The sequence below is a fragment of the Drosophila miranda genome, chromosome 2 (genome assembly GCF_003369915.1).
Source record: "Drosophila miranda strain MSH22 chromosome 2, D.miranda_PacBio2.1, whole genome shotgun sequence".
Taxonomy (NCBI): domain Eukaryota; kingdom Metazoa; phylum Arthropoda; class Insecta; order Diptera; family Drosophilidae; genus Drosophila; species Drosophila miranda.
In genome coordinates, this window is record NC_046675.1 from 20,081,949 (window position 1) to 20,106,748 (window position 24,800).

At 41.5% G+C, this 24,800-nt stretch overlaps 1 protein-coding gene across 6 annotated transcripts in view; it reads right to left on the bottom strand.

The window, feature by feature from the left end:
* Window positions 1-4,325: 4,325 nt before the first annotated feature.
* The window catches only part of LOC108154923 (unconventional myosin-VIIa), a 118,681-nt gene continuing 98,206 nt past the window's right edge, over window positions 4,326-24,800 (bottom strand). For 5 of the 6 annotated variants that reach the window (XM_033389752.1, XM_033389754.1, XM_033389751.1 and 2 more), the window contains 5 exons: window positions 20,954-21,252; window positions 18,237-18,569; window positions 11,412-11,822; window positions 11,038-11,241; window positions 4,326-4,402 (listed from right to left, as the gene is read on the bottom strand). In XM_033389752.1, the coding sequence (XP_033245643.1) occupies window positions 4,331-4,402; window positions 11,038-11,241; window positions 11,412-11,822; window positions 18,237-18,569; window positions 20,954-21,252 (1,319 nt within the window). In that variant the 3' untranslated portion in view covers window positions 4,326-4,330. Of the gene's footprint in view, window positions 4,403-11,037; window positions 11,242-11,411; window positions 11,823-12,478; window positions 12,708-18,236; window positions 18,570-20,953; window positions 21,253-24,800 lie in introns of those variants that run through there. The other variant, XM_033389753.1, reaches the window with a different exon arrangement.

The window sequence follows — 24,800 nt, forward strand, 5'->3', positions numbered from 1 at the left end:
AACCGCGTATACAGGCTATTTTATCGTCGTCTTGCAAATATAATAGTGTCTCTCTCGTTTTTCAGTAACCTGATCTTACAGCGTTCGTAAAATGGCGGAAACCCATTATATTGTTCATGCTTCCAACGGCAACTCGTTGCGATGAGCGCATTTCTTACGGATGATTCCATAGTTCAGTTTACGAGGCTGGCTTACGCGCGCGATTAAATCATAGAGAATCAATCTGCGCTGAATTCAACGCTTCACAGGGCAGCTTTGAAAGGTTCGGTCTGATGGAGCTCGGCAGTGACGCGCCTGCCTATTTAACGAAGGTATATTTTAAACTGATATACCATGCCACATCATTTCACCGGAGAAGCTTCTTTCAATATGTCTTCTCGGAAGTCAAGGCTGCATCATCTGGTATTGACTCGCTTCGGTGGAGACGCCCTCTATTCACCAGACAAGGTTTCTTCGAGAGTTTCTTCCCTTCACACTCTTTATTATTGACTTGCCTTCGGTATTAACATACTCTCGAGTACTTATGTATGCAGATGTTGTTAAGCTCTGTGTCTGTGTTGGTGTAGGTGCTGGTGTAGGTGACGTAGGTAGCCCTGATCTGTTGAACCGCATAATCTTCATGATTCCTATTAGACACACTAGAAATTATACACTGTTGTATCTTCCACTCTGAAGATCGATTTATTCCTTGCATGAACCGTTTAGGGTCTTATGCAATTGCATAATTGCAATCCCCTTTAACCTATTATATCCACCACTAAGAGATGCAAAACCAATGGTTTCATAGACGGTACCAGGAACTTAGACACACTCCGCGCAATGATGCAGAGAAAAACGTATGAAGAAGCGGTCAGTCAAGCATTACCTTTGAAACATCACTATTGATATGTCGAGCTTTTCGAGAAGAGGCTGTTTTATAATCCACAAGAAAGAAAGAATTATTCCCGAAGCTACAAATAAATTTGGAATTAATCATGTGGTAAAAAAAGACAACCGAAGAGCAAAAACTAAAAGCGATACATCTCGAGAGACTAGCACCTTACCATGGAAGATACTTGGAACTTGTTCGAGATGAACAAGATTAGGCGGAGAGCAGTGTAACGAATGGATATTAAGTAAGCTGACTAATGTTGTAAAGTCGGATTTTATTGAAATAGTCAGTTTTAAACTATTAAGCGTTTTTTAATAAGTGTTGCAAATTTTTGAATTTAATAAAAGTCGAGAGGTTGTATATAATTTACAAGTTATTTGCATATGAGAAATGATAGCGAGGAGGGGTGTGCGGACATTCTACGCTTACTGTGTGGTGGTTCTTGCCACACACCCTGCACCTGCCACTGCGACAATCCTTGCCGGAGTGTTGGTGAGCCAGGCAGTTCCCGCAATATTTGTTGGTAAGGAGTCTTTCCTCGGGGCTCACGAGAAGAAATTAGAGCACGTCGGTTCTGGATGCCATGTCTAGATGCGGAGAACTAAGATGAAATACAGGAGTCGAACACATATTAGTACCGATCTTGGAACGGGTGAGGGGCACATTTAGGACATTGGAAATTGGCGCCCGGTTACATGGTCTGGTGTGGCTATGTTGATAACATTCACATTCAACATCAGGAAATATTCCCTTCGGTCAAGCGTAGGAGACCGTTCGAGAACTTCTGCGGAGGGAGCTGGAAGGAAATTGCTTTCGTAAAAAGACCCCGAATCTTTTACCAGTTTAATAGGTCATCTGAAAATTTGACTCGAAAACGATAAGATTTGATTCATCACCTGAGGCACTGGACCTGTGAGTACAGAGCCGAAAATGGTTTCCTGTCTGAGGAGAGAGACACAGATGTTGCTCAGTAAGCCACTTAACTGAATGGACGGAAGGATATCCGCTCCAATCAGGACATCTATTTGTGAACTGCCATAGAAGATCGGATCCGCCCATGAGAGGTTCGGCAGATCTCTCAAAACCCTTTGCGAGATCGGATGCGATCGCGGTTCGCGGCCAATTCCGGAATAACGTAGGCTGTGGCATTTAGTTGTAAGCCCGGCTTAGTCGGAGAGCGAATGAAAAAATTGCAGAGCTTCTTTGACTGAGCGGATACGGCATTATTTAGGCCGGAGACCTTTGCCTGGATACGTTGGAGTTGCAATTCGATCATGTCAACAAGACGTTCTGTAATGAACGTCGCCTCTGAGCCAGAGTCGATCAGAGCGCGGGCGTGGAAAGTTTTTCCAAGGTGGCAAATATTAACGATGGCCGTGCCTAGAAGGACAGCATTCGTGCCGGAGGCGAAATACGACTGAACGTTCGGCTGGGCTTCGAACGAACTTGGATTTTGTACGCTCGGTACTTGTAGATGTAGTTCAGGCCACGATGTAGAATTTTGTGCCGTTGTGGAAATCGCTTCGCTGGAGTTTGCTAGATTGCTACGGTGTAGAAGCGTGTGGTGCCAGTCTCCACACGTGATGCAATTGTGGGTGCTTTGGCATGCTCGTATCTGGTGGCCCCTTGCATAGCAGTTCAAACAAAGCTGCTTTTGCTAAATCTAGTCGGAGCGAGCGTCAGCTGAAGGAAGTGAGGGCATAAACGGATTGGATGATACTCTTTAGAGCAGAGATCAGGTTAGGTTAGGTTAGGTTGACCCGGACGTCCCTCAACGGGGCCCCACATAGGCCAATATGGCCCTTAGTTGTCCCGATGGGGGTTATGAACCGTCGCGGCAGTGTTTAGGGGATTTTCAAGTCCCCGAGAATCGAGGTATTTCTCGCATAGGCCAGTAGTTGCTGTGGCGTCCTCTTGGAGGCATCTTCCAGTGATGCCAGCACTGGCGCGCCCAGGTATTTGCTCCTTGCCCTTAAGAGAGCAGGACAGTTGCAGATGAGATGTTCCAGGGGTTCGGTTACCCCAGGTTCATCACATATCCTACAACTGTCTCTGTTGGTCTAGGAGATGCGCATGCACCAGCTTCCACTGTGCCGATGTCATCTTGCCGTTCTCCTCGCTACGGTCGATGAGTTCCACGATCAGATGTGGTTTGGTCATATCGCTGACCTTCGCTTTTGGCTTTGTTGGCTTCTTGGCCGCTTTCGGTGGAGGGGCTGCACTTTTGGGCCCGCGTTGCCGCTTGTTCGCAGGACTGTCTTTAATGGCACTCTCAGTCGAGCGTTGCCTCTTGGTGGCCATCATCTCCTCCGCCTTATTGGCAAAATCCCCATTCGATGCACTCATCTGTGGCATCGTTGCGTAGTGTATCCGGCCCTATACTCGCTGCTCGGCCCAGGCTTTAAATCAGGAAGACGCCGGACCATTGCCTTAGCTAGACACTGCTTTACCCTCGACAGAGCAAGCGACAGAGCAGAGGACAAGGAAACATTTTTGAAGTTCGACGATGTCAGCCATGTAACTAAAACTTTAGGACTTGCTTGGGATCCGGTTTCTGATCAACTGTTATTTTCGTTCTCGGCCCTGCAAGCAACATTCGCTGCAGCATAGTTTGGGGTAATAAACGGAGAGGGATTCGCAGTCTCACATTAATGAAAAACGGTCGTTCTTCGGTCTTTTTATTGTTCTCGTCTCCGCCGCAAGCAGCTCTGGTCCACTTCCTGTAAAGTTGGGAGATCGATATGGCCATATTGATCGAAGAAGCTATCTGTGGAGCTATATGGGCTCAGTAGAGCACAGTGATCTGCAGTTACTCACAGTCATCACAGGACCCTGGCAGATCGGTCCTCCCTCCCGGATACCACCATAACCTAACCTAGGCCTTTTACTCTGCACTCTGTCTGAGTCGATTATTCTACATTCTGCTTATCTTAACATACTAACACACACGCACCGCGCTTGCTGCCTTTCTGTGTTGGCCACTCTGTGCTTCGTTCATCTCTCTGTAGCTAAACTGGAGGTGGAAGTTCTTTTGTTGCTATTTTTATTTTTGCTTGTGCTTATTTTGTATATTGTTTTACAATGCGTTCCTGCTGTGGTGAACGCTGTGGCGTTATCCGTTCGGTCGCTACCAGGCAAACGTTTATCTTCTGCTGGTTATGTGGCATCAACTAGACCCGTTTTCGACATTTACTTATAACGTATAAAATATATTGCATATGTTATATAAATCATAAAATACATACCATACATATACATACATATGTATATACTGAGTTAATATCGGGTATTAAAACGAAAGGAGTATATTTTTAGCAAATTTTTGCAAATTATATTAATTGTTATTATAATATAGTTAATATACAATCAACAAGATTTATTATAATATGCTTTATTGAGTCGGCTAGATTATTTCTCTAAATTGTTTCTTTTTGTTTATTTTATTTTATTTTATTTTTTTTATTTAATTTTAGTATTTTTTGTTTTTGAAATTTCTGAATATTCCCTTATGAGCGTAGTAATTTGAAAAGCCTGAAAAAGAAATATAATCATTTAATAAAATATATACTTATTTATATGATAGATAATATAGATTGTATGTATAAGGCAGGTTAAAGCTTAATAAAGTTTATTAAATATAAAGGACCGTTTATAGAATTAAGCAGAGTATCATCAATCAAATCAATATTCGATTACAAAATCATATAGCTAGCACTAGGTGCCCTGGCAAACATTGTTTGGCATTGGCAGCAATGTGCTGGCCAATTGTAGTCGGGCGAACGTTCGTTCTCTTTCGTAGATCAGACGCGTTTTTGTTTTGCGCTCCGAATATTTTCCATTTGTTTTGCATAAAGCCTGTGTTTTCATAAATAAACTTTAATTAACTTCCTAACAAATCTACAATTTGGAAATCTATTCTATTCCGTGCATGCCTTTTGATTTGTGTTAAAACATTCTTTATTATTTATTTAACTTATAATTTTTCGGCGTCGGCTTGACTTTGTGTTGTTGCCGTGAGCACGCATTACATTGCATTACATTTTGTTGTTTTATCACTCTCTCCCTATCACCTCAACTTCAATAACTGTTGGTTTGGCACACTGGTCCGATAGTTGTTTGTTTTGAAATATTATTCGATTTTTTTTTTGTTATTTTTATTATGTAGTTTTCTGTTGTATGTGCTAAAAAAACTTGTCGCAAAGAGATCACCCATGATCAGCCGAGTATCCCCTGCTGGCTCTGCGATAGCGTAGTGAACGCAAAATGCTCTGGGTTTACGGGCCTAGTGGGCGATGCCATATCAATACGTAATGGCTTGCACTACAGTTTATGAGGCAGACGCGGAAGGGCTGTAAGGAGCTGACCGTTGACTTTAAAAAGCAGTACGATCGGCTCCTAGCCATGGAGTCTCAATTTGGCAGTCTGCAACTGCTGAATGAGTCTCCGAGGCGTAAAAGGGTCACTCCGCGGGATCTGCAAGTGCCCAACCGTCACTCTGCTGCTCCAACGACAACGACAGCTGCTGGCGATGCAGATTCGGTAGCCAAATCCATCGCTTCGGAGAACGTGCAGCCAAGTACGTATGCAGCGTCCGTGTCCGTGGTGTCCGTAAGCTCGCTAGCTGTCCCGTCTATTCCGATCCTACCAGTGATCAGAAGTTCCGGACCTCCGGATATCGCCACCACAGGTATAAGGCCTGTGGTGCCCAAACCACTGGTGGCAGTCCCTCCAAAACGACAAGTTTTTGTTTCACGGCTAACCCCTGACCTCACATCTAATGATATAATTGCTTTAATTCAAAGCAAAATAAAAGCCGTGGATCGGAAGGTGGAGAAGTTTAACTTCTTATGCCAGGGAGATAGCCTCGTTTAAGATAAGCATCTCCCCAACTGAATTTAACACCATTTGCTCTGCCAAGCTTTGGCCGGGACATTTGGTGGTGAAGGAGTTTAAAGTTAAGAAGAAGAATAGGCACCCCATAACTCTTGCAAATCATTCCAGTGTGTCACCCTCAACCTCAACTTCCTCATCTTCCCGACCTGCTTCCATTCTTCCAAAAAACTAACTTCTCTTTTAGTAATTTACCAGAATGTTAGAGGCTTACGTAGTAAGCTCAGCATTCTTTTCCGGGATTGTGTTGCATTTTCTTCCCACGTTATTGTGTTGAAACCTGGTTAAATCCGGGCATTCTTAGTTCCGAGGTTTTGGCAGGTCGGTACACAACTTTTAGATAGGACCGTTTCTCTCGACGTGCAGGAGGGGTTCTGATTGCAAGGGACTCTATCTTCACGTCGGAACACTTCACAGTCCAAGGATAACCAAGAACTGGATTTCCTGTGTGTAAAACTGAGTCTTGCCACTTTCGCTATCTTTATTTATAAGCGCACTTTAACCGCTGTTTCATCCTCGATATCAGATAAAGATCATATGATAGTTCTTGGTGACTTTAACTTGCCAGAAACTGTTTGATCTTCGTTAAACGAGTCTAGTAACCTAGTGCCCATATCACGACATGACTTTGTTGACGGCTTGCTTGACCTGTCCCTGTCTCAAGTCAACCATGTGAAAAACTCCTTGGGTCGATTGCTTGATCTGTGCTTTGTATCGGATCCGAGCTCAGTGTTATTAACCCGAGCCCTTCCGCTCACTATACCTGAACACGCCTACCATCCTACTTTCGAAGTGTCGCTAGATATAGGACCAACTGTATTGGATCGGTCGAGTAGGCCACCTGAACGTGTCCGTTGTTTTCGTAAAGCCGAGTTTACGAAACTTAATAATCTAACTAAGGATTTTGATTGGTGCGCTTTGTACTTGTGCACCGGTGTCATAAAAGGCACAAACATTTTTTACAATACTCTTGGCACATTTTTTGATTCTTGCGTCCCGCTTTCTTGTCCGATTAGATCTGGAAAACCCCCTTGGTTTACCAAAGAGTTATCCAGCCAAAAAACTTAAGATCAAGACTTTATAAAAAATTTCAAGAAGTTGGTTCTCCTACTTCTCACTCCCGCGATGTAATAGCTCGGTCAAACTTTTCAGTTCTTAATGTACAATGATATAAGAACTACCTATCTCGATGCAGGATACGTTTTTCTTAGGACCCTAAACAGATTTACTGCTTCGTAAACAGTAACCGTAAAACGTCCGCACACCCATCCTCGCTATCATTTTGTAATACGTCGGCAAATAATGATCAGGCAATTGCCGATCTTCTTGCCCAATTTTTTCAAACCACCTATTCTGAGGAAAGCTACTCTGGGCATCCGTACCCATACACTTTACCGAGGACGAACGGCATTTTCAGTCCCTTGTTAAATATATGTTCTTTACTTCATGATCTTCGACTAGTTAAGCCGGTGTTTTCACCTGCTCCTGTGTATTAACATACTCTCGAGTACTTATGTATGCGGATGATGTCAAACTCTGTGCCCAGAGTGTCCTTATCATTTCATTTCATTCTCGCTTGCATGCTGATATCAATAACTTTCAGTCATGATCTTGTGCAAACTTGTTACTCCTTAATGCCTCGAAATGCAAAGTAATGACATTTCATCCTTTTAGCCCCTTGTTGGCTCCCTATACCCTATGCGGTAGTTCTCTTGATAGAATTACCCTGGTGGATGATATTGGTGTTATATTAGACGCCAAGATAAAATTTTCTGAACACATTTCTATCATGGTAAATAAGGCCATGGGCGTGCTTGGGTTTATAAAGAGGTGGTCAAAGGCTCTCTATACCTCGCTTGTTCGTCCGATCTTAGAATACGGCTCCTGTGTATGGTGCCCTCAGTACAAAGTACACCAGGACCGTATAGAATCAGCACAGAAAAACTTTTTACTCTTTGCTCTGCGGGGTCTTAACTGTGATGCAGGTGTGAGGCTCTCATCTTACTCTAGTAGACTGCTATTAGTAAATCTCCCATCCTTAGTTAACCGTAGAAAAATGCTTGGTGTGATTTTTATGCACAACTTGATCAGGGGTGACATAGACAGCCCTGATCTGTTGAGCCGCATAAACTTCACTATTTCTATTAGGCTTACTAGAAATTGTACACCGCTGTTCCTTACACTTTGTAGATCGAGTTATTCCTTGCATGAACCGTTTAGGGTTTTATGCTCGGATTATAATTCCCTCTACCATATTATATCCACCACTAATTCTCTTCCTCTTATTAAATTACTAATCCTTACACACCTTTTTAGTAATTAGTATTTGCAGTGGTATTTGTATTTTGAACGCATGCCTAGTTCTCTTAGTAATTTTAGTGGTAATTTTCCTCGAATATTAGTCTAATAGCTATCTTTCCTGCATGATCGCGTAACAGCCATCTGCTGGTTTCGGACGGGCCACTTGACGGTGCAGTAATTGCATCGCCTCTTGCAAGATGCAGTCATTGCATGTCAACGTCCAAGAAGACTTAAGGAGCAAGTCAAAAGATGTCAGAGACATTGCACAGTACTCAGCAGCCTCTATAACCCGAACATGAGGGTGTCAAAAGGAAAGTCCCAATTCTTTAAGGAATATGTGGAGTTCCTTGGCTTTGTTGTGTCAACTGAAGGCACAAAAACAAGCCCTGACAAAGTCAAAGCCATTCAGGAACTTAGACAACCCTCCAACTTGTAAGGGGTAAGGTCTTGCCAGTTACTACCTACTACTACTACTACTTGCCAGTTACAACCCTCCAACTTGTTCGGGGTAAGGTCTTGCCAGGTCAAGAAAGGATATGCCGAAATGAACGGCTACAGCCCAATGCCAATTTGCTTAAGGAGGAGCAACGTTCTCTTTCACTAACTTATACCAGCTGGCCAAAGTGGTGCACTGAGTTCCTGCGACACAAGTTAGTGTTGAGAGATAATTTTTGGCACTCAAAATGATGCTTACTGATCAGACATGCAACCTCGCGGACGAATCATTGTCGAAATTGCTTTTTGTAAAATTAAATAATAATTATTAATTCAACGTATTTCCGACAACAAAACCAAAAAAAAAAAATTGTTTATGTATTTTCAAAAATACAATTTGAGCGCAGGCGGTAGCTTTATGGTCTCTTAAAAAGTATATGCAATAATAAGTATTGGGGCACATTCTAACACAGAAGCCATCGATTCCTGTTGAGTTTTTTAATTTTTTTTTTTTATCAAGAATAATGATTAAGTCTAATTTTTATCAAATTACTCAAATATAATCATTATCAATGAAGAAAATCGTAGAAAATCAAAAATTTACAAATCATGGCGGCAATGCAGAGATAGTACAAAAATAAAGATTTTGGTGTAAATAATGTTTTTTTTAGGTCCATTAAAAGGAATTTTTTTATTAAAAAAAAAATTATAATCATTATGACCATATTGACCAATAAAAGGGAGATTGGGCACTAGATACGTTTCGCCACTACCTATACGGAAAAAGCTACCTAAACGCCGCTGATTTGTTTAGTTTTTGACAGAAATCCCAACAACGCTGGAAGGCAAGCATTTATTAGTATGGGGCAAGGGTTTTTTACATACTAGGCAAGGAAAATCATGTAGCGGATGCACATTAATATCTTAAAAACCCAAAGTTTGTAATAGAAGCTGTAGACAAGCCAGTGAAGAAATAATGTTGAGGTTAACGAGGGCTCAAAAGGACAAACTTCAGAGGAACAGAAGAGGTCCTAGGAAACACAAATAGGAGACTAGATGATGAAGTAACTCTCCTGTGCGTCGAACAGAGGGTAAAAACAGATTTGGGATGGTGGTCCGCAAAGACAATTTCAGGTAGATCTGAAATCACAGCTTTGTAGCAACGCGCTAAGGTCCATAAGGGGAACTTTTATTGGGAATAAACAAAATGAACTTGCAGGCTTTTATAATTTTCTTCAATTCCACTAAGATCTTAACGAGTATTGTTCGGAGCAGCAGCCGTTTATAGCTCTTAAGATACATCAACGACCTACCACGGACACGACTGGTTGAGTATGGATTAATAAACGCTAGCAAAAGACAATAACTATAAATTCAAAGACTCAAGCACAAATTAATGCTCTCACCGAAACTGCAAATCAACTACTGCAGGTTAACAAGAAAGCAAAAATAAATACTTCACACCTTTATGAAACCCTCCTGACCCGGAAGAGAATTTTGATGCTCGAACTATAGAACATAATGATCGCCACCACTTTGGCAAAAGTAAATATCATAAATCCAGCTAAAATCGATAGTAATGATTTGGAGGCGATTTTAAATGTAAGTTCCACTAGTATCAGTGTAACCCAATTATTGGGCGCTGCCAATGTGAGGGTACTAGTTGATAAGGAGCTAATAATATTTGTAATTGAGATGGCAAGATATATCCTTTATCTGTAAGAATAGAACTACTTTCCCTGTCGCCCATAGCGGAGTAATATTACGATTGCCGACAAAAAAAGTCACTTCTTGCAAAGGCACTCCAAATCTTACACAAATCGTACAATCTGCACGCAATCCACCGATCTGCCTCCGGTGCTAGAAGTAGATAAGGGCGTCATAGTAACCAACGATGCCGTCGCCATCGTGACCGTGGACAGGTGTGGCAGCGGGGACCAGAATCAACGCAACGCGACATCATACCCTACTAAGCTTGCCGTACCTACTGCCCGGCCCTGGAAAGCTACAGATTTTGGCTTCTTGGGAAACTTGGGAATCTTGTCCAAATACTCAAAGCCAACGGATGAGACTGTCCTTAAACTGCAATAAGTTTCTCACTACGGCTTAGGCAATGCGAAGGGGCACACGACCATGCGGACGTTTATTAGGTAAAAGTGGGCTGGGATTCGTCCTTCTCTCCAGCTACCGTCAGAACATATCGTTCTGACCTAAAGGCTAACATGGTCACAACAAAAATAAAGGTAGTTCTTCGGTACGAATTGCAGGTCCAAATTGTGTGTATTTTATCCGCGTATGTATTTTCTAATGAAAGATTTAAACAAATTTAAGTTTTATGAGGTTTCTGTGAGTTCTACTGAGGACTCATGATAAGCTGACTATTTTACACTGACTACGTTTTGCCTTGCTGTTATAGCCATATTAATTATATTCCTTATATTAAGCAGCAGACTTACACATTGCTAACTCCTAATAATAGTCCAATAATAGACCAAATGGAAATGCATACATCTTTTAGTGCTCTCAGATTTTTGTCTTACCTGGGAAGTGCTTAAAATCACTTTGGATTGTTTTTTTTCCGTTCCAGTAAATATCATTAATGAATTCAAGTTTGGCGAAAATGATATTATAGACTCATAGTCGTGAGTGCATAGAATATTCCTTGATCGATGCTCCAGCAAGTGAATACCTTTTTGGTCAACTGCTAACCAAAGCATTCGCGGCCAGTTTGAGGTGAAGCTTTGCTAAATTTAATAGATGAATTAATTAAATCTACATTTTTTATGATCTCATAACTTCAATTTGCTATTCTAACTTATATTATTTTTGTTTAGCTCGATCTATGTTAATTGATAATGATATAATATTGATCTACAATCTATGCTTACTTACTATCTACAATCTATGTACTTACCATTACATCAAAGATTGTGGCGCGATGGAGAGGCCAACTTTGTATTAAATTAAGAAATGCTTTTTTTGCTTCTGCTGGTAACATTCCCCGAAGACTCTGATGATGCATAGCGACGGCTTCGTGGGGAATGTTGGGTACAAATCTTGGTGGCAAGCAGTGACTTGCAACTGCTCGATAGTCATTTAATATATCACGACAATCACCAAGTTCCAGTTGCCCCTGAAGAGCCGTTAACATAATTGCCTCCATCTCAGTTATTGGATAACGTTCGCTTCGTAGACTATGTAGATTTTGATGGTAAAGCAACTCTTTTTCAACTGTATCATCCAAATTGATGTAATTGTCGCAAAATAAATGTTTTTTGAATAGGAAGATATAATTTTGTTGTCGTGAACTTAAAGCATTACTTTGCTGAAATATAAAAAAAAACGTAATATTCAATACTAATTTTTGGTAATTTTAATATATTTTCTAGCTAAAGCCTTAAGTGTTCTTAATATTCTCTGATTCTTTAACGCATTTTCATATTTTAAGGCTTTTAATAGGATTTGTGACGCACACAATCGGAGTCATAGCCTTTTAATAATGGCGAATAGAGTATTATAGAATGGCATGGTTGGTAACACTACGTAAAAAATTAGTACGGGTCCGTAAAGAAGACGAGCGATGGGGAGCACACCAGAAACACCGCAGGCCCCTACTCCAGAAGTATAAAGCCCCTGTTGCTAGAGACGAGCCAGGCCACGAGTCCGGAGGGGAGGAAAAGTGTGGCATACCCAAAACGCATCCCGCATGCGATCCCGTTGCAAGGACCACCGCACTCCCACTTACTCTTTCCGTATCTCGGCCATCGGCCAGCTTACCCGCGGATCCAGCGTCGATGCTCCATGAGTGTTTCCATTAGTGGCTCTCGTCTGCCAGTCTTTGTGGCGCGGCTGCCGTTGCAATCTCCTTGCCCTCTGGGTTCTGGCTCCCCGCTTCCTGGTACCAACACGTGGCGATTCGTCTGCTTTCGCTTTGACTGACCGCGGAAATGAGTGCACTCTTTGGCTTCTTGAATTCGACTCCCCCTCTCTCGCCAAAGCCGGCCGAACACAAGCCTGCGTTCGATGTCGCATTTTCGGGTCAACTGGACTTTGCCAAAAGAGAGTGATTTCGTTGCTTCGGATCTCTCTGTGTGGCTGGCTGAGCGCCGTTCTCTCTCTCTCCCTTCCTGGGCTTCATTTCTGTGTGGGCGTTCGCTGTTCTTCGCTCCCTGCTGTTGCTCTCCGTCTTGGTTCCTCTCTGCCGCTGTCTCTGGGGTGTGGGTTAGCTGATCTTTTGTCTCGTTTTGCTATTCTAATGTTTTCCCTACGCTAACAAAACTAGCTTAATAATTAATAGTATAATTAAACTTCAGTGTCGTATGCAAAGGGCTCGCTTCAATGCGAGATTTGTCTTTAATTGACTTTTATCTTAGATTAATTATGAGTGTTATGATTTATGAATGTGATGTGCGAGCCTCATAGTATAAAAGGCTCACAACATTCCCGCTCGTTTTTCCTTGACATTATTTGTAAAATGTCGATGCATACATTGTAGAGAGGGATTTTTACAACTTTTTTAAGATGTGATTTCTTAGACGCGTCCTACTGCGGCTTGGCTTGCATCGAAGATGACTTCGGATGGTCATTCTGTTGCTGTTCTTTCTGGTGATTTGACTGTTGAGCAACTGTTGCTGTTTTAGATCGATTTCGTTCAGGACTAGAAAAAGTTCTCATAACCACAAATTTCTTATCAAGGGCTAATTTTTAATGCATATAACATACATTTATTTACTCAAATTACTCAAACTGACCTGCCGGTAGATATTCGAGGCAACACGCACTGCGAGAAATATTTGCATCTCATCGGACGTAACGGAGAATTTGGTAAGTCTTATTGGTTAAAAAAAATTATCTCGTAAAACAAATTTGTCTACAAATATGAATGTTTTATAAAAGCTTTGTATATTAGATTTGTGGTGACAGTGGATATGTGTAACACCTAGAAAGAATCGTTTCCGACCCCCGATTTTAAACCAAAAAAATCAATATGTCCCTTTTGAGTACAACGATACAAAACGACATAAAATATATTGTATAATATCCATAAATTATACGCTCAAATATTTACTGAGTGAGTACCGAGTGTAAAGTATAGCCGCGGATTTTGCCGCTGCTCACAACGCTCCCCCTCGATTCATTTCATTCCATAGATTCAAGTTCATAACATTACTTTTGTATGTGCACTGTTTGATGTACAATAAAAATGGATTCAATTATTAATAATTTAATTTCTTCTCTTTGTGAGGAAATTAAATTCTTCACAAAATAAGTCCTAGAGGGATTCAGCCGGATGAAAATATTTGTTATTTATATTATTTTAATTTACAATTATCTGCACCCGGTAAGGTGGTGTCCTGTCTTCTCTTCCGTAGAAAATAGCAGTTAATAAGATTCTATGCGACCTATAAATTCATAGTCGAATGGTTATATCTGGCAATAGTCAAACTATTCAAAACAGGCTCTATCGAAAAGCACGATCACCACACAACTATGCAAAGTTCAGCGACCAGCCGCCCTTTAAATCAGGGGACGCCTTCGACCCACTCCAAATGATGCGCTAAATGATATCTTATGGCTCCGGGGCCTTGATCTTGCAGGAAATGAGCTTCCAAAGGATTCCGACCAATGGGTACTATAACACATAAGTCACTCATCCTTACTAAAAAACAGCAACATAGTCACAGGAAATACGGACTTCCAAGTACCACAGATACTCCTTTCAATACAATCATCCCTCACAGAGACTAATGCCTCGAGGGACTCCTAGGCCCAGAGGGGGCCATAAACATCTTCAGATGAATCGGACAGAAAAGTCGGAGGAGGAATCTCAGCTAGATATAAGGAACTACTTCAGGCTCCCCGATCACTGTAGTGTCTTCCAAGGGGTAGTCATTGCAATCAGTGATGTTCTCAACCCAGTTAAACATTTATAGCGATGGCCAAGCTGATATTACATCACTAAATGGCCACGAATTTGCAGCAATTTGCTATCAGCCTTATATGGGTCCCGGGCCATTGACATTGAGGGATATTGAGGGCAACTGCATAGCAGTCGAGTTGGCCAGATCCGGTACTACAATCCCCTTTCTCCAACATAGGGAGGATATTCGTATGCCAATGACCACCTGTAAGCTTATCATAATAGACGATAGGTGGCAATTAGTTCCACGTTGTCGCATATCTCGGCAAACATGGCCGACCGCAGACAGGAAGCGCAACTCTGAGCTCAGCAAACTTAGCAGAAAGAGGTGAAGCGTAGTCAAACTTCCCCTCACAGGACATTGGCTAGTGGGCGACCACGCAAACAGAATGGGTGCGACATTTAATAACTTTTGCAGTAGCTGCAGAGATGAAGAAGAGGAAGAGACGGTGGAACACCTGTTCAGGCTGCAATATTTGGGCACGGCCTTCCTAACTGACATTTCAGAGTTGTCTACACTGTGATCACAAACTTTGTAAGAGCATCCGGATGGGATAACTGTTGACACAAAGTCTCATAATGCAGGAAAAGGAAGATCGCCAGCGGTACCACAACGGGCCGAAACCGACCCAAGTGTGACAGGCTGCTGGCGAGCCTGGCAGCCGCCTCTACCTAACATAACTGAGTCTAGATTTTTAACCGCTGCTTTTGTTTTTATATCTGGCTTATAAGCTGAGCGGAGTCCGAGAAAAATCATTGGTAATATGCTCGGCTAACTGATCCGGTTCTGGCATATGATGGCTGCTTTGAGTGTCCGATGCAAACGTTTGATGAGTTCATTTGCCTAAGAGTGATATGCAGTTGTGCGCAAATAATCAAAACCAAGTAGTCGTAATGGCTCGCTAAACAGTTTCGATTCAAATTGCGTTCCAAAGCGAGAAATCCATGTAGTGTTGGCAGCTCTTCGCCCAGAAATTCCTGTAATCCTGGAGCGATGTCGGGAAGCCACGGGTCGGAGATTCGCTCCGAATCCTCTTCTAGCGGGTCGTCGATTCCTGGGTCGCAAGTGTCGTCAGGGTTCTCAGGGCGGATCGTCATGTCGAATGCGCTTGTTGGTTCGACTTCGCGAGTGTATTCGCTTATGCTGGCGATGACAGCGGGCTCGTCGATCGTGGGTAGGGTGCTCTTGTGTGTACTGGGGGGTGTTTGCGAGACTTCGTACTCGGTGTGATGTACGAACGTGCAGGTCTCGATGAGGATCCTAGTGTCGGACCAACGGTTAGATTGTGCGATAAAAATTACCGACATGTCTCCAGGCGTGGCGCCGGGCCGTTCTGTGTCCCTTGTTCTTTGTGCTCGTGTCTCGTGTCGTGTCGGAGGATTCGTTGGCAGCGGGGGTCTCGACTTCGCGGCTCCTGGGGAGTGTACTTCACTGGCTGTGATTACCGGCGCGTTTGGGACGGGGCGTTGGTGACCTTGAAGATAGAGGCGTGTGGTGCCACACTGTATCGTTGTGTCGATGGCGTATGGGAAATCCATCCCCACGATGACTTGCTCTAGCATATTTGGTAGTACTAAGAGCGGTATCTATACCTCCCGTTCGTCTAGTCGGACGCGCGCTAGAATGATCTGAGTTATCTTGCGTGCGGAGCCGTCGGCCAGGCGGAACTGGACGCACGCCTTTCGCAAGCCGTTGTTGTGGTTGAGTTGGCGGGCGAGGTCAGCATTGATGAAGCTTCGCGATGCCCCGGTGGCGACCGTGGCTTCCGTGCGCCGTCCTTCGATTTTCACTATCCGGCCGTCGTGTACTTGTAGCGGGTTCTTTAGACGGATGTTTGAGAGAGCGTCGTTCCCGGCTGGTCCCGTGTCAGCTGGGGACACAAGTCGTTCCCCAAAGGGTGTTGGCGGCAACAGTCTACATTGCGTGTTCCGCGCTTACCGCACTCCCAGCAAAAGAGAATCGATGGGTTGGTGCAGTCGCGAGCAGGATGTCGGGCTTCACCGCAACGGCGACAGGCCGTGTGTAGGTTGGCGATTGGGGTGGTGATGTGTAGCTTCCCGTGCCGGGGTGCCGGTTTGATGTGGCCTTCTTGCGAGTTCTGTGGTGTTCCAGTAGGGTTTTCGGAAGGAATTCCGATGCGGCCAACATCGTGAGTTGCTCCAGGCTTCGTAGTTCGTGTCTTCTCACGTATAGCTGGTACGCTGGGAGGGTGTTGTCGTAGATCCTATTGACTTCTTAAGCAACGGAGCTCGATGACGAAGTCTTTGAACGGTTCGCCTAGCACTTGTTAACGGTCCTTGATCTGGTCTTCCAGTTGCTCGAAGTACCGGGGAGGCAGGAAGAAGGCTAGGAATTGTTGGGACAGGGTTGGCCTGTCGTAGAAAGGGTGGATCGGGGTATTAAAAGGTGTATATAGACGCGGGGTGGGGTAGTGTTGCTGCCTCGGCTCTTTGAAATGAACTTACGCAGCGGGTTACTTAGATTTGTGGTTTTAACTTTGTTCTTAACTAAATTCTTAGCACTTTTATACTCTTAGATTCGTACAACGTCTGTACTCGGAGCCGGGTTTCTTCGTAAGTGGCACATATTTATACGCCTGTGGTCTCTGTGTCAGCGGGGTTGAAATGCACTTCCGTGTTGGGGTGCACTTCACTGTTTTGGCGATCGTGAATTGATCTGGTTCCCGTTTCTTCGCGGTTTGGCGACCTGGCGGGTTTGTCGTTGGGTGTTTGTCATAAGTTTCCACGATGCCATCTTTTGTAGTCGATGAACCCGGAAGATTGCACCCGGCCGGTTGCTTGGTCTGGAGTGGGGGAAGTTTACGTGACCTGGTGTGTTTGGTCAGCGTTCGTGGAGTCGGCGCGTGTTTAGTATACGTGTATGAAGAGGGCGCCAGAGCGCCCTGACGGGCTTGCTCGGTGGTTTAGGATGGCTCGCGTCTCGGTAGTAGGCTGTGGCTTATTGTGCGTTGAGGGAACTATTGTATCGAACCCTTTTAGGTTCGTTCCAAGTGAGATCTAACAGGAGTATGAATACAAAATTTGGTTGCTCTAGCTCTAATGGTCTTTGCGATTTGTGGATGCCGCAGAATTTCGTCTTTTGCGGGGCGGAAGGGGGTGCGGTGAAATTTTGAAATAGACTTGTGCAGGTTCGATATCACAGGAGTATGGATACCAAATTTGGTTGCTATAGCTCTTACAATCTCTGAGATCTATGCGCCCACTATTTTGCGATAGGCAAAGCCGACCATAAAACGTGTGTGTTAGAGAGACACAGAGCGAGAGAAAATGAAATTATTTTTTTTCATACTATAATAATGATTTGATCTGGTTCAGATTCTGCAGTCTAGAAGATATAGTCATTCTCTACGATTCTGCGTTTTTGGGTATCTCGTATCTTTGAAATTGTGGATGCCACAGATTTTCGTCCTTTGTGGGCGCAAGGCGAAGTTTTGAAATACACTTGTAACAGCTCTTATAGTCTCTGAGCACTATGCGCTAATGGGGACGGGCTGACGGACAGACGGACAGACAGACATGGCTCAATCGACTCGGCCATTGATGATCAACAATATATATACTTTATGCGGTCGGAAATACTTCCTTTTGGGTATTACATACATCCACATTCACAACAAATCTAATATTTGCCTCTACTCTTCGATTACCGGGTATAAAAACCAAATTTCATTAAACTATTTCGGTTTGGTTCGAAGTGTAAATATGGTGTCGCAAAGTGTATTTAGACTTATAACTAATTTGAATAAAATATGACGGTCACGGAAATGTTAAAGTACTTGTTTAAAACAAAAGTCTTACCTGATATTGTGTTCCTTGTTGTGATGTACTCCGATATTTTTCCCATTTGGCCATTACATCACAAACTTTCTCCTCTGATAAAAGACTTCTTTCTGTATTTCCTATCACTTCATAAATGGAATACCCCTTTGAGTTATCTTGCAGTCCGATTTTTTTTTTTATAATTTCCATTACATCATTTGCTGTAGAACTGGGCTGAAATTCGATTGAATAATATTGGCCATCCATAAAATAAAACTTTGAGTAGCATGGCCTTCGATTAGTAGTACATAGTATCTCCTCGCAGCTTGGAGTCCACTGACGACGTCTTGTGCCTTGAGTTCTAAAAAAGCACTATAAAATAGAAAAATTATATCAGAAATCGGGAAGTATTACAAAAAGAGAACAATCCAAATCTATCAAAAAATGGGCCGTCAGCCATCGGGTGCTACAGAGGGATAAACGGATGACGAGTCGGCTTGTCACAACTGTAAACTCGGAACGGGGCACAGGCGCACAGTGGGGCATTCCGCCGTTTCAGCTTGCTAAATTAATAACTTCTGAACAAATAATGATATCTTCATGAAACAAACTGCATTTAAAAGAACAATTTTGCAAAATTGTATCTGCTTAAGTACATATGCTTAAGAATTTTTTTTAAATCTGAAAGTTGGTTGATTGTTTTTGTTTCTGTAAAATAATCCTATCTAATAAACTTATCATTTCTAAAGAATAACTGCTTGCCGATTTATTTTGTGATCTAACATATCTAATGGATGAAATATATGAATATATATGAATATATTCATATTCTTGTTTTTTTGTAATCTTTGTTTCTCGTTTCCTGGGCTTCTTCTGACATCTCTCCACATAGTAGACTCTGATGTTCAACTAAAATTTGACCATGTGCCAGAATTTTATGCATCGTGGGAGTTAGCTTCTTTTCAGACGCCTCCAAGAGGACGCCAAATAACTGCTGGCCTATGCTAAAAAAAAAACACAATTCTCGAGGACTTTAAAATCACATAAACACTCCCGCGATGGTTCGACAAAATTCTCAAAATTTAATCAGAGTGTCCCAATAATAAGATAGAATTTGGGTTATGGCTAGACCTTTAAAAAGATCATCGAAATAAATCGAAAATAAAAGCATTGAAGGAAGTATATCCATTAATAATGAAAATAAGTGAGAAAATTGGTAAAAACTAGTTGGGTATTGCATTTTTCTGATATAGGTACATTAATTGGGCGTCGTTTAAGGTCTCATTTATCTGTGGATAAACGTTTAAGGTGCAGCCGTTTGACTAAACCTCTGAATGCCGCATTTTGCCGTTAAATCCCGTTACTCGTTTTTTTTTTTTTTACAAAAATAGCCAACATTTTTATATGTAACGGTTTTTAACGGTTAAATGTCATTTGGGATGGAACGTAACGGAATTTAACCGTAAAGTGCGACATTTAAACGTTTGGTCAAACGGTCAAACCCAATGAATAAATCTATTTTGACTTTTCCGAGTTTTCAGGTTAACAATTAGTTTACACATATCACCCACAATTTCCCATCGTCAATGTGGTGTTGTATAGTGTAATGGGCTAATTTACAAAAAATCTTGAAATTGTGAAAACAAACATAGAGCACGATGGTAGCTGAAATCATGGACGACATCATAATATGAGTAGATTTTAACGCTGGATTTGAGGGAAAGAATTGTAAGATATGGGAATGCGCATTTGCCGTTAGCTGCAAACGGTGAAAGCAAAAAATGGCAAGATCGGCGCTGCAGTTCAGCCCGACTACATCGACCGCTAAAGGGGCTCTCTGCCGCCGCCACTTCGGCAATCAGTTTGATCTGGCGATTAAAAGATTAAACCAAATTCTCTTTTCATTTTTGAAATACATAGGTGCCAAAAAAGCTTGGCATCTCAAACAAAAGTTTAGTTTATTTTTAAAAAATCTTTAAAATCAGGTATTTTTGAGAGGTAGTGCTTTCTTTTTCACATAACTTTTGTTCTGAAAACTCTGAAAAGCTAACAAATGCAGCTTTAAATCGTACCCGAGCACTTTGTAGCTTAAGCGTATCGTCTGTAAAATATAAAGCTTTCAAATTACAAATTGAGAATTTTTGTGGTTAAAATTTTAACTTTGATAACTGACTGACTGCTTCCTCGAACGTTCTTCTCTGCATAAAAAAATAGCGCTACGGGTGTCCATATATTATACACAAAATCTATAAAACCATTGTAGATATATGTATATATAGTTATAGTGTAGATATAGTTATTTTCTATAGTTCTGAGTTGTTAATTTTCTCGTATCTTCAGAATTGTGGATGCCACAGATATTTTTTCTTTTGGGAGACGGAAGGGGCAGAGCGAAATTTTGAAATACATTTGTAACAGTGCAATGTCGCAGTAGTCTGGATATCAAATTTCGTTGCTCTAGCTCTTATAGTTTTTGATAACTAGGCGTCAAACAAGACGGACGGACAGACAGACAAGGCTATAGCCACTCGGTTATTAATGCTGTTCAAGAATAACATATATATACTTTATAGATCGGAAACGTTTCCGTCTAAGCGTTACACAGATCCACTTTCCCTACACTCATTTTGAGTATCGGGTAGAGCAAAACGGTACCCACACCCGAACCACTTTCCCTACAGCTAAACCCTGAAGTGCCAGAAACTTCCCTGATATCAAAAAATAAAGGCTGAACCGAATATTGAATTTCTACTTACGTTTTCAGCAAATCTTGCGTATTTACCCTCCTCGGACATATAGTCACTGGCACATCGTTTTAAATGGGCAATCAAGTATTTCCGAATTGATTTAATAGATGGCAAGATAACACTGCATGCCACAGATAGAAGTGCCCAATTTTTTAAATTTATTCTTGAGTTAGCATCTGGATGATCTGTTGTTTGTTTAATCAGCTGAAGATAAAGTTCGTTTAGTAAAGATTCTTTTTTCATGCATTTATCCATTATGGATTGTACAATCCGTATATGTTCATCTTCTGCTCTTTTTATAGTTTCGCCTGTAAAGAGATGTTAAGGTATGACTTTTTAGATTTTTTATAATTTTTGTATGCCCATTAACCAACTATAAGCGGCTAACGAATCTAGTAACTACATTACACATATGTACATAGGCTGCCTTCTATATCCCGTAGCCTTGGCTTTTTTTAGTACGACCAGGATACAATTTCCACTTCCATTTAAGAGATTGTAGTTAAATCATTGTAACACAGGAAGTGATACAAATCTCAAGAACCAAACGAGAAGAGCATGCTAATTGCACCAACAACAACTCCCACTACGCCACCTCAGTGAGAAACCTCATAACCAAAAACCTCTATAATTATACTCATCTGGGTCCTTACCTCAGTCCCCTATCACCTCAGTCTAACTTACAGAAAAATATCCTCTGATTACACCCCGCACTACGACTCTAACGACATATCCCACTACCTCAAACAAACTGAGCTCCACAAAAAAACCTCTACTTGGTATCAACTAGAAACACTACACTAGAAAAATGAGTAAAACCAACATCCAAATACGGATATTACCGCCCAAAATATCGAATCAAGGGTTTATCTGACTGGCGTTCCAAATATTTAGTGGTCAGTTATTTTTGAAACCGAAAGAGGGTGATGAAGTCTTGTTTAAGAGATACATCCTTCTTATTCTGCATGAGAATAATTAAAGATTTCAAATGGAGGATTAACCTTATTTTCATTTTACATTGGAAAACGCAGTCAACCTAATTTAAAAACTTGCCACATTGTTTAACAAGTTGTTGAGAAATTAGCCGCTTATCTTTATCTTCTATAGTTTCTTATTGGTTCATTTTCTCTCTTTCCCCAATCATATGCTCATCATTGTACTTTAACGCTTAAGCATATATTTTTATGCTCATCATTGTGTTGTTATTTCCTATGTAGACCTTAACATGCATAGCCAAAAACTGCAGCTGCTCACGCATACATTGGGACCGTGGTCTTCCAATTCCCTTTTGCTCGACTGCTTTTCGTAAAGTTGAGTCATTCCAAAATTCTAGTTAAAACCAACTGCCAGATCATTTTAAAATACATTGAGTGATATATTTTACCACTTTTTCGTCATGAATGCAACGTACTCTAACCTTTACTGAAGCTCGGGATATTTCACAGCGCTCATATGGGAAAAAGTGACTTAATTCTCATGATATTTTCCATAGGTGCCATAGGTGACCGGAGCAGTTGTGATAATGGTCACGGCAACTGGAATAAACTTCTGTAGAGCACTGTTTAACGTTTATTTCAGGGACAAAACCAACTTCAGGAAAATATTCGGCATTCAACGGTACCCGTAGAGTTACATTGTGAGAAAAACCCAATTCCTACGTTCTCTGAAAGATACTAGAATTGGTGTCAGTTAGGCTCAGTAAACAAGAAGAGTAGTTATTTTAAATGCCAAAAGTTTCATTATTTGAAATCCTATTCGAATGATGTCTCTGATTGAACATACTGCCATAACTGACGACAATTATAAAAACGCATGTGAGATGCTCGATAATCGTTGTAACAAAACATGGCTGATTGCTCGCTCGTTCATTCAAAAATTTCTTTCGTTGCTAATTGCAAAAAGTTCAATCATCGCCGAGCATGCGTGGTCTAGACTCAAAACTAGACTCTGAATGGCAAATCTCCCAAAGAAGTTTGGGCTATCTCAAGTGAGTCGCGCAAAGAAAATGTGAACTTAAATGACCTGTTGTCTTTCTCTTCGCTTGTTGCGGTGTCTTGGAGTCCTACCAAGATCCAAACAGATCATACACCCACTGTGCCGAATAGACGTCTTATCGTGTTGACGTGCCTAATACGCCGGTTAGTGATTGTGTATGTTGTCACAGGCAACACAGATGCAGAAGGAATAAATCGCGTTGGACGCATTGCCAACTCGATGACAATTGCGATGAACAACATCCTATAATTCTCCCAAGGGAATGCCCAATCGTTGTTTTAAAAGTTGGATATTAACACATCACCTCGCTACACCCTGGAATGGAATTAATGTTCCACACTTTTCTACATAAGTATTGGATTCTTGGCGCACGCAATATAGTTCGAAAAATTGTATTCATTGAGCGTGTGTCCACCAAAGCAATTCAAATCGAGTTTGTCACCTACTTTACAACTTCAGTATTTATAGCCACTTTCAAACGATTTTGCTCTTGACGTTGGCCTACTCATACTCAAACAATGGCAAACAATTCCATGGACCAAAAAAGGAGTGATCGGAAAAGCAGCGAACTGCGGCATACGAGCTGTCGTATTTATATACTGTATCGTTAGTGCCTATAGCATCGATTGGGGAAATAGGTTACATGGACACTGACATACGGGGAGACAGACGTATAAGAATATAAGACGCATACAAATTTTCAAAGGTCTCAGGGTCTAAAATGGTCATAAAGCAATAAAATATAAAGTTTCAGCCCGATTCGCCTGATTCAAAGTTCAAAAATATGCTATTTGGCCAATGGTTCCTATGGCAGCTATACTATATATCGCTCTAATCGGATTTATTTTTTGGATCTAGAATATTAAATAATAATCCATCCCCTAAAATTTCAGCTTGATTGGTTTACATTTAAGCCAACAATAAGTAGTTAGCCGTCAACTTTTTTACTATATCAAGGTTTTTTTATTATTCAGGTAATAGCAGATTCTTTTACGACGTTTAGAAACTTTTAAAACTCATCTATTTTTTGGTTAGTATTTGGTTATATGCAAAAATTTCCAAAATGGGTTGGTTCGGTTCTGACGATAGTCAGACCAAGCACAATAGGGCCAATGTGGTCAATAATGTCAAAATCATAGAACATACAAACGATATTCAATCATTGTACATCTTACTCCTTATTTTGACAATCGTTAGCATACTTCAATTCGTTTTGCAATTGTATGTTAAACAGAATAAAATCATTAAAAAACGCTATATGGGGGTGGGGAGAAATTTTGAGATATACGTTTTATAGTGAGATCTAACAGAAGCGTGGATATCAAATTTGGTTACTCTAGCCTTAATAGTCTCTAAGATTTGTGGATGCCCCAGATTTTCGTCCTTTGCGGGGGCGGAAGGGGGTGTGGCGAAATTTTGAGAACAAACGGTCAGGGTCCGAAATCACAGGAGTGTGGATACCAAATTTGGTTGCTCTAGCTGTTATAGGTTCTGAGATCCTTGAACTCACATTTTGCAATTTTCAAAACCGACCATGAAACCTGTTTTAAAGAGAGACAGAGCGGGAAAAGAATGAAATTGTTTTCTTTATTCTGGCTATAAAAATTATACGATTATATAATCATTCTCTACGATTCAGCGTTTTCAGTTTTCTCGTATCTTTGAAATTGTGAATGCCACAGATTTTCGCCCTTTGTGGGGGCGGAAGTGGGCGGGGCAAAGTTTTGAAACATTCTTGTAACAGTGACATATCACAGAAGTCCGGATATAAAATATCGTTGCTCTCGCTCTTCTAGTCTTTGAGCACTAGGCGCTGATAGGGACGGACAGACGGACGGTCGGACAGACAGACAGGGCTCAA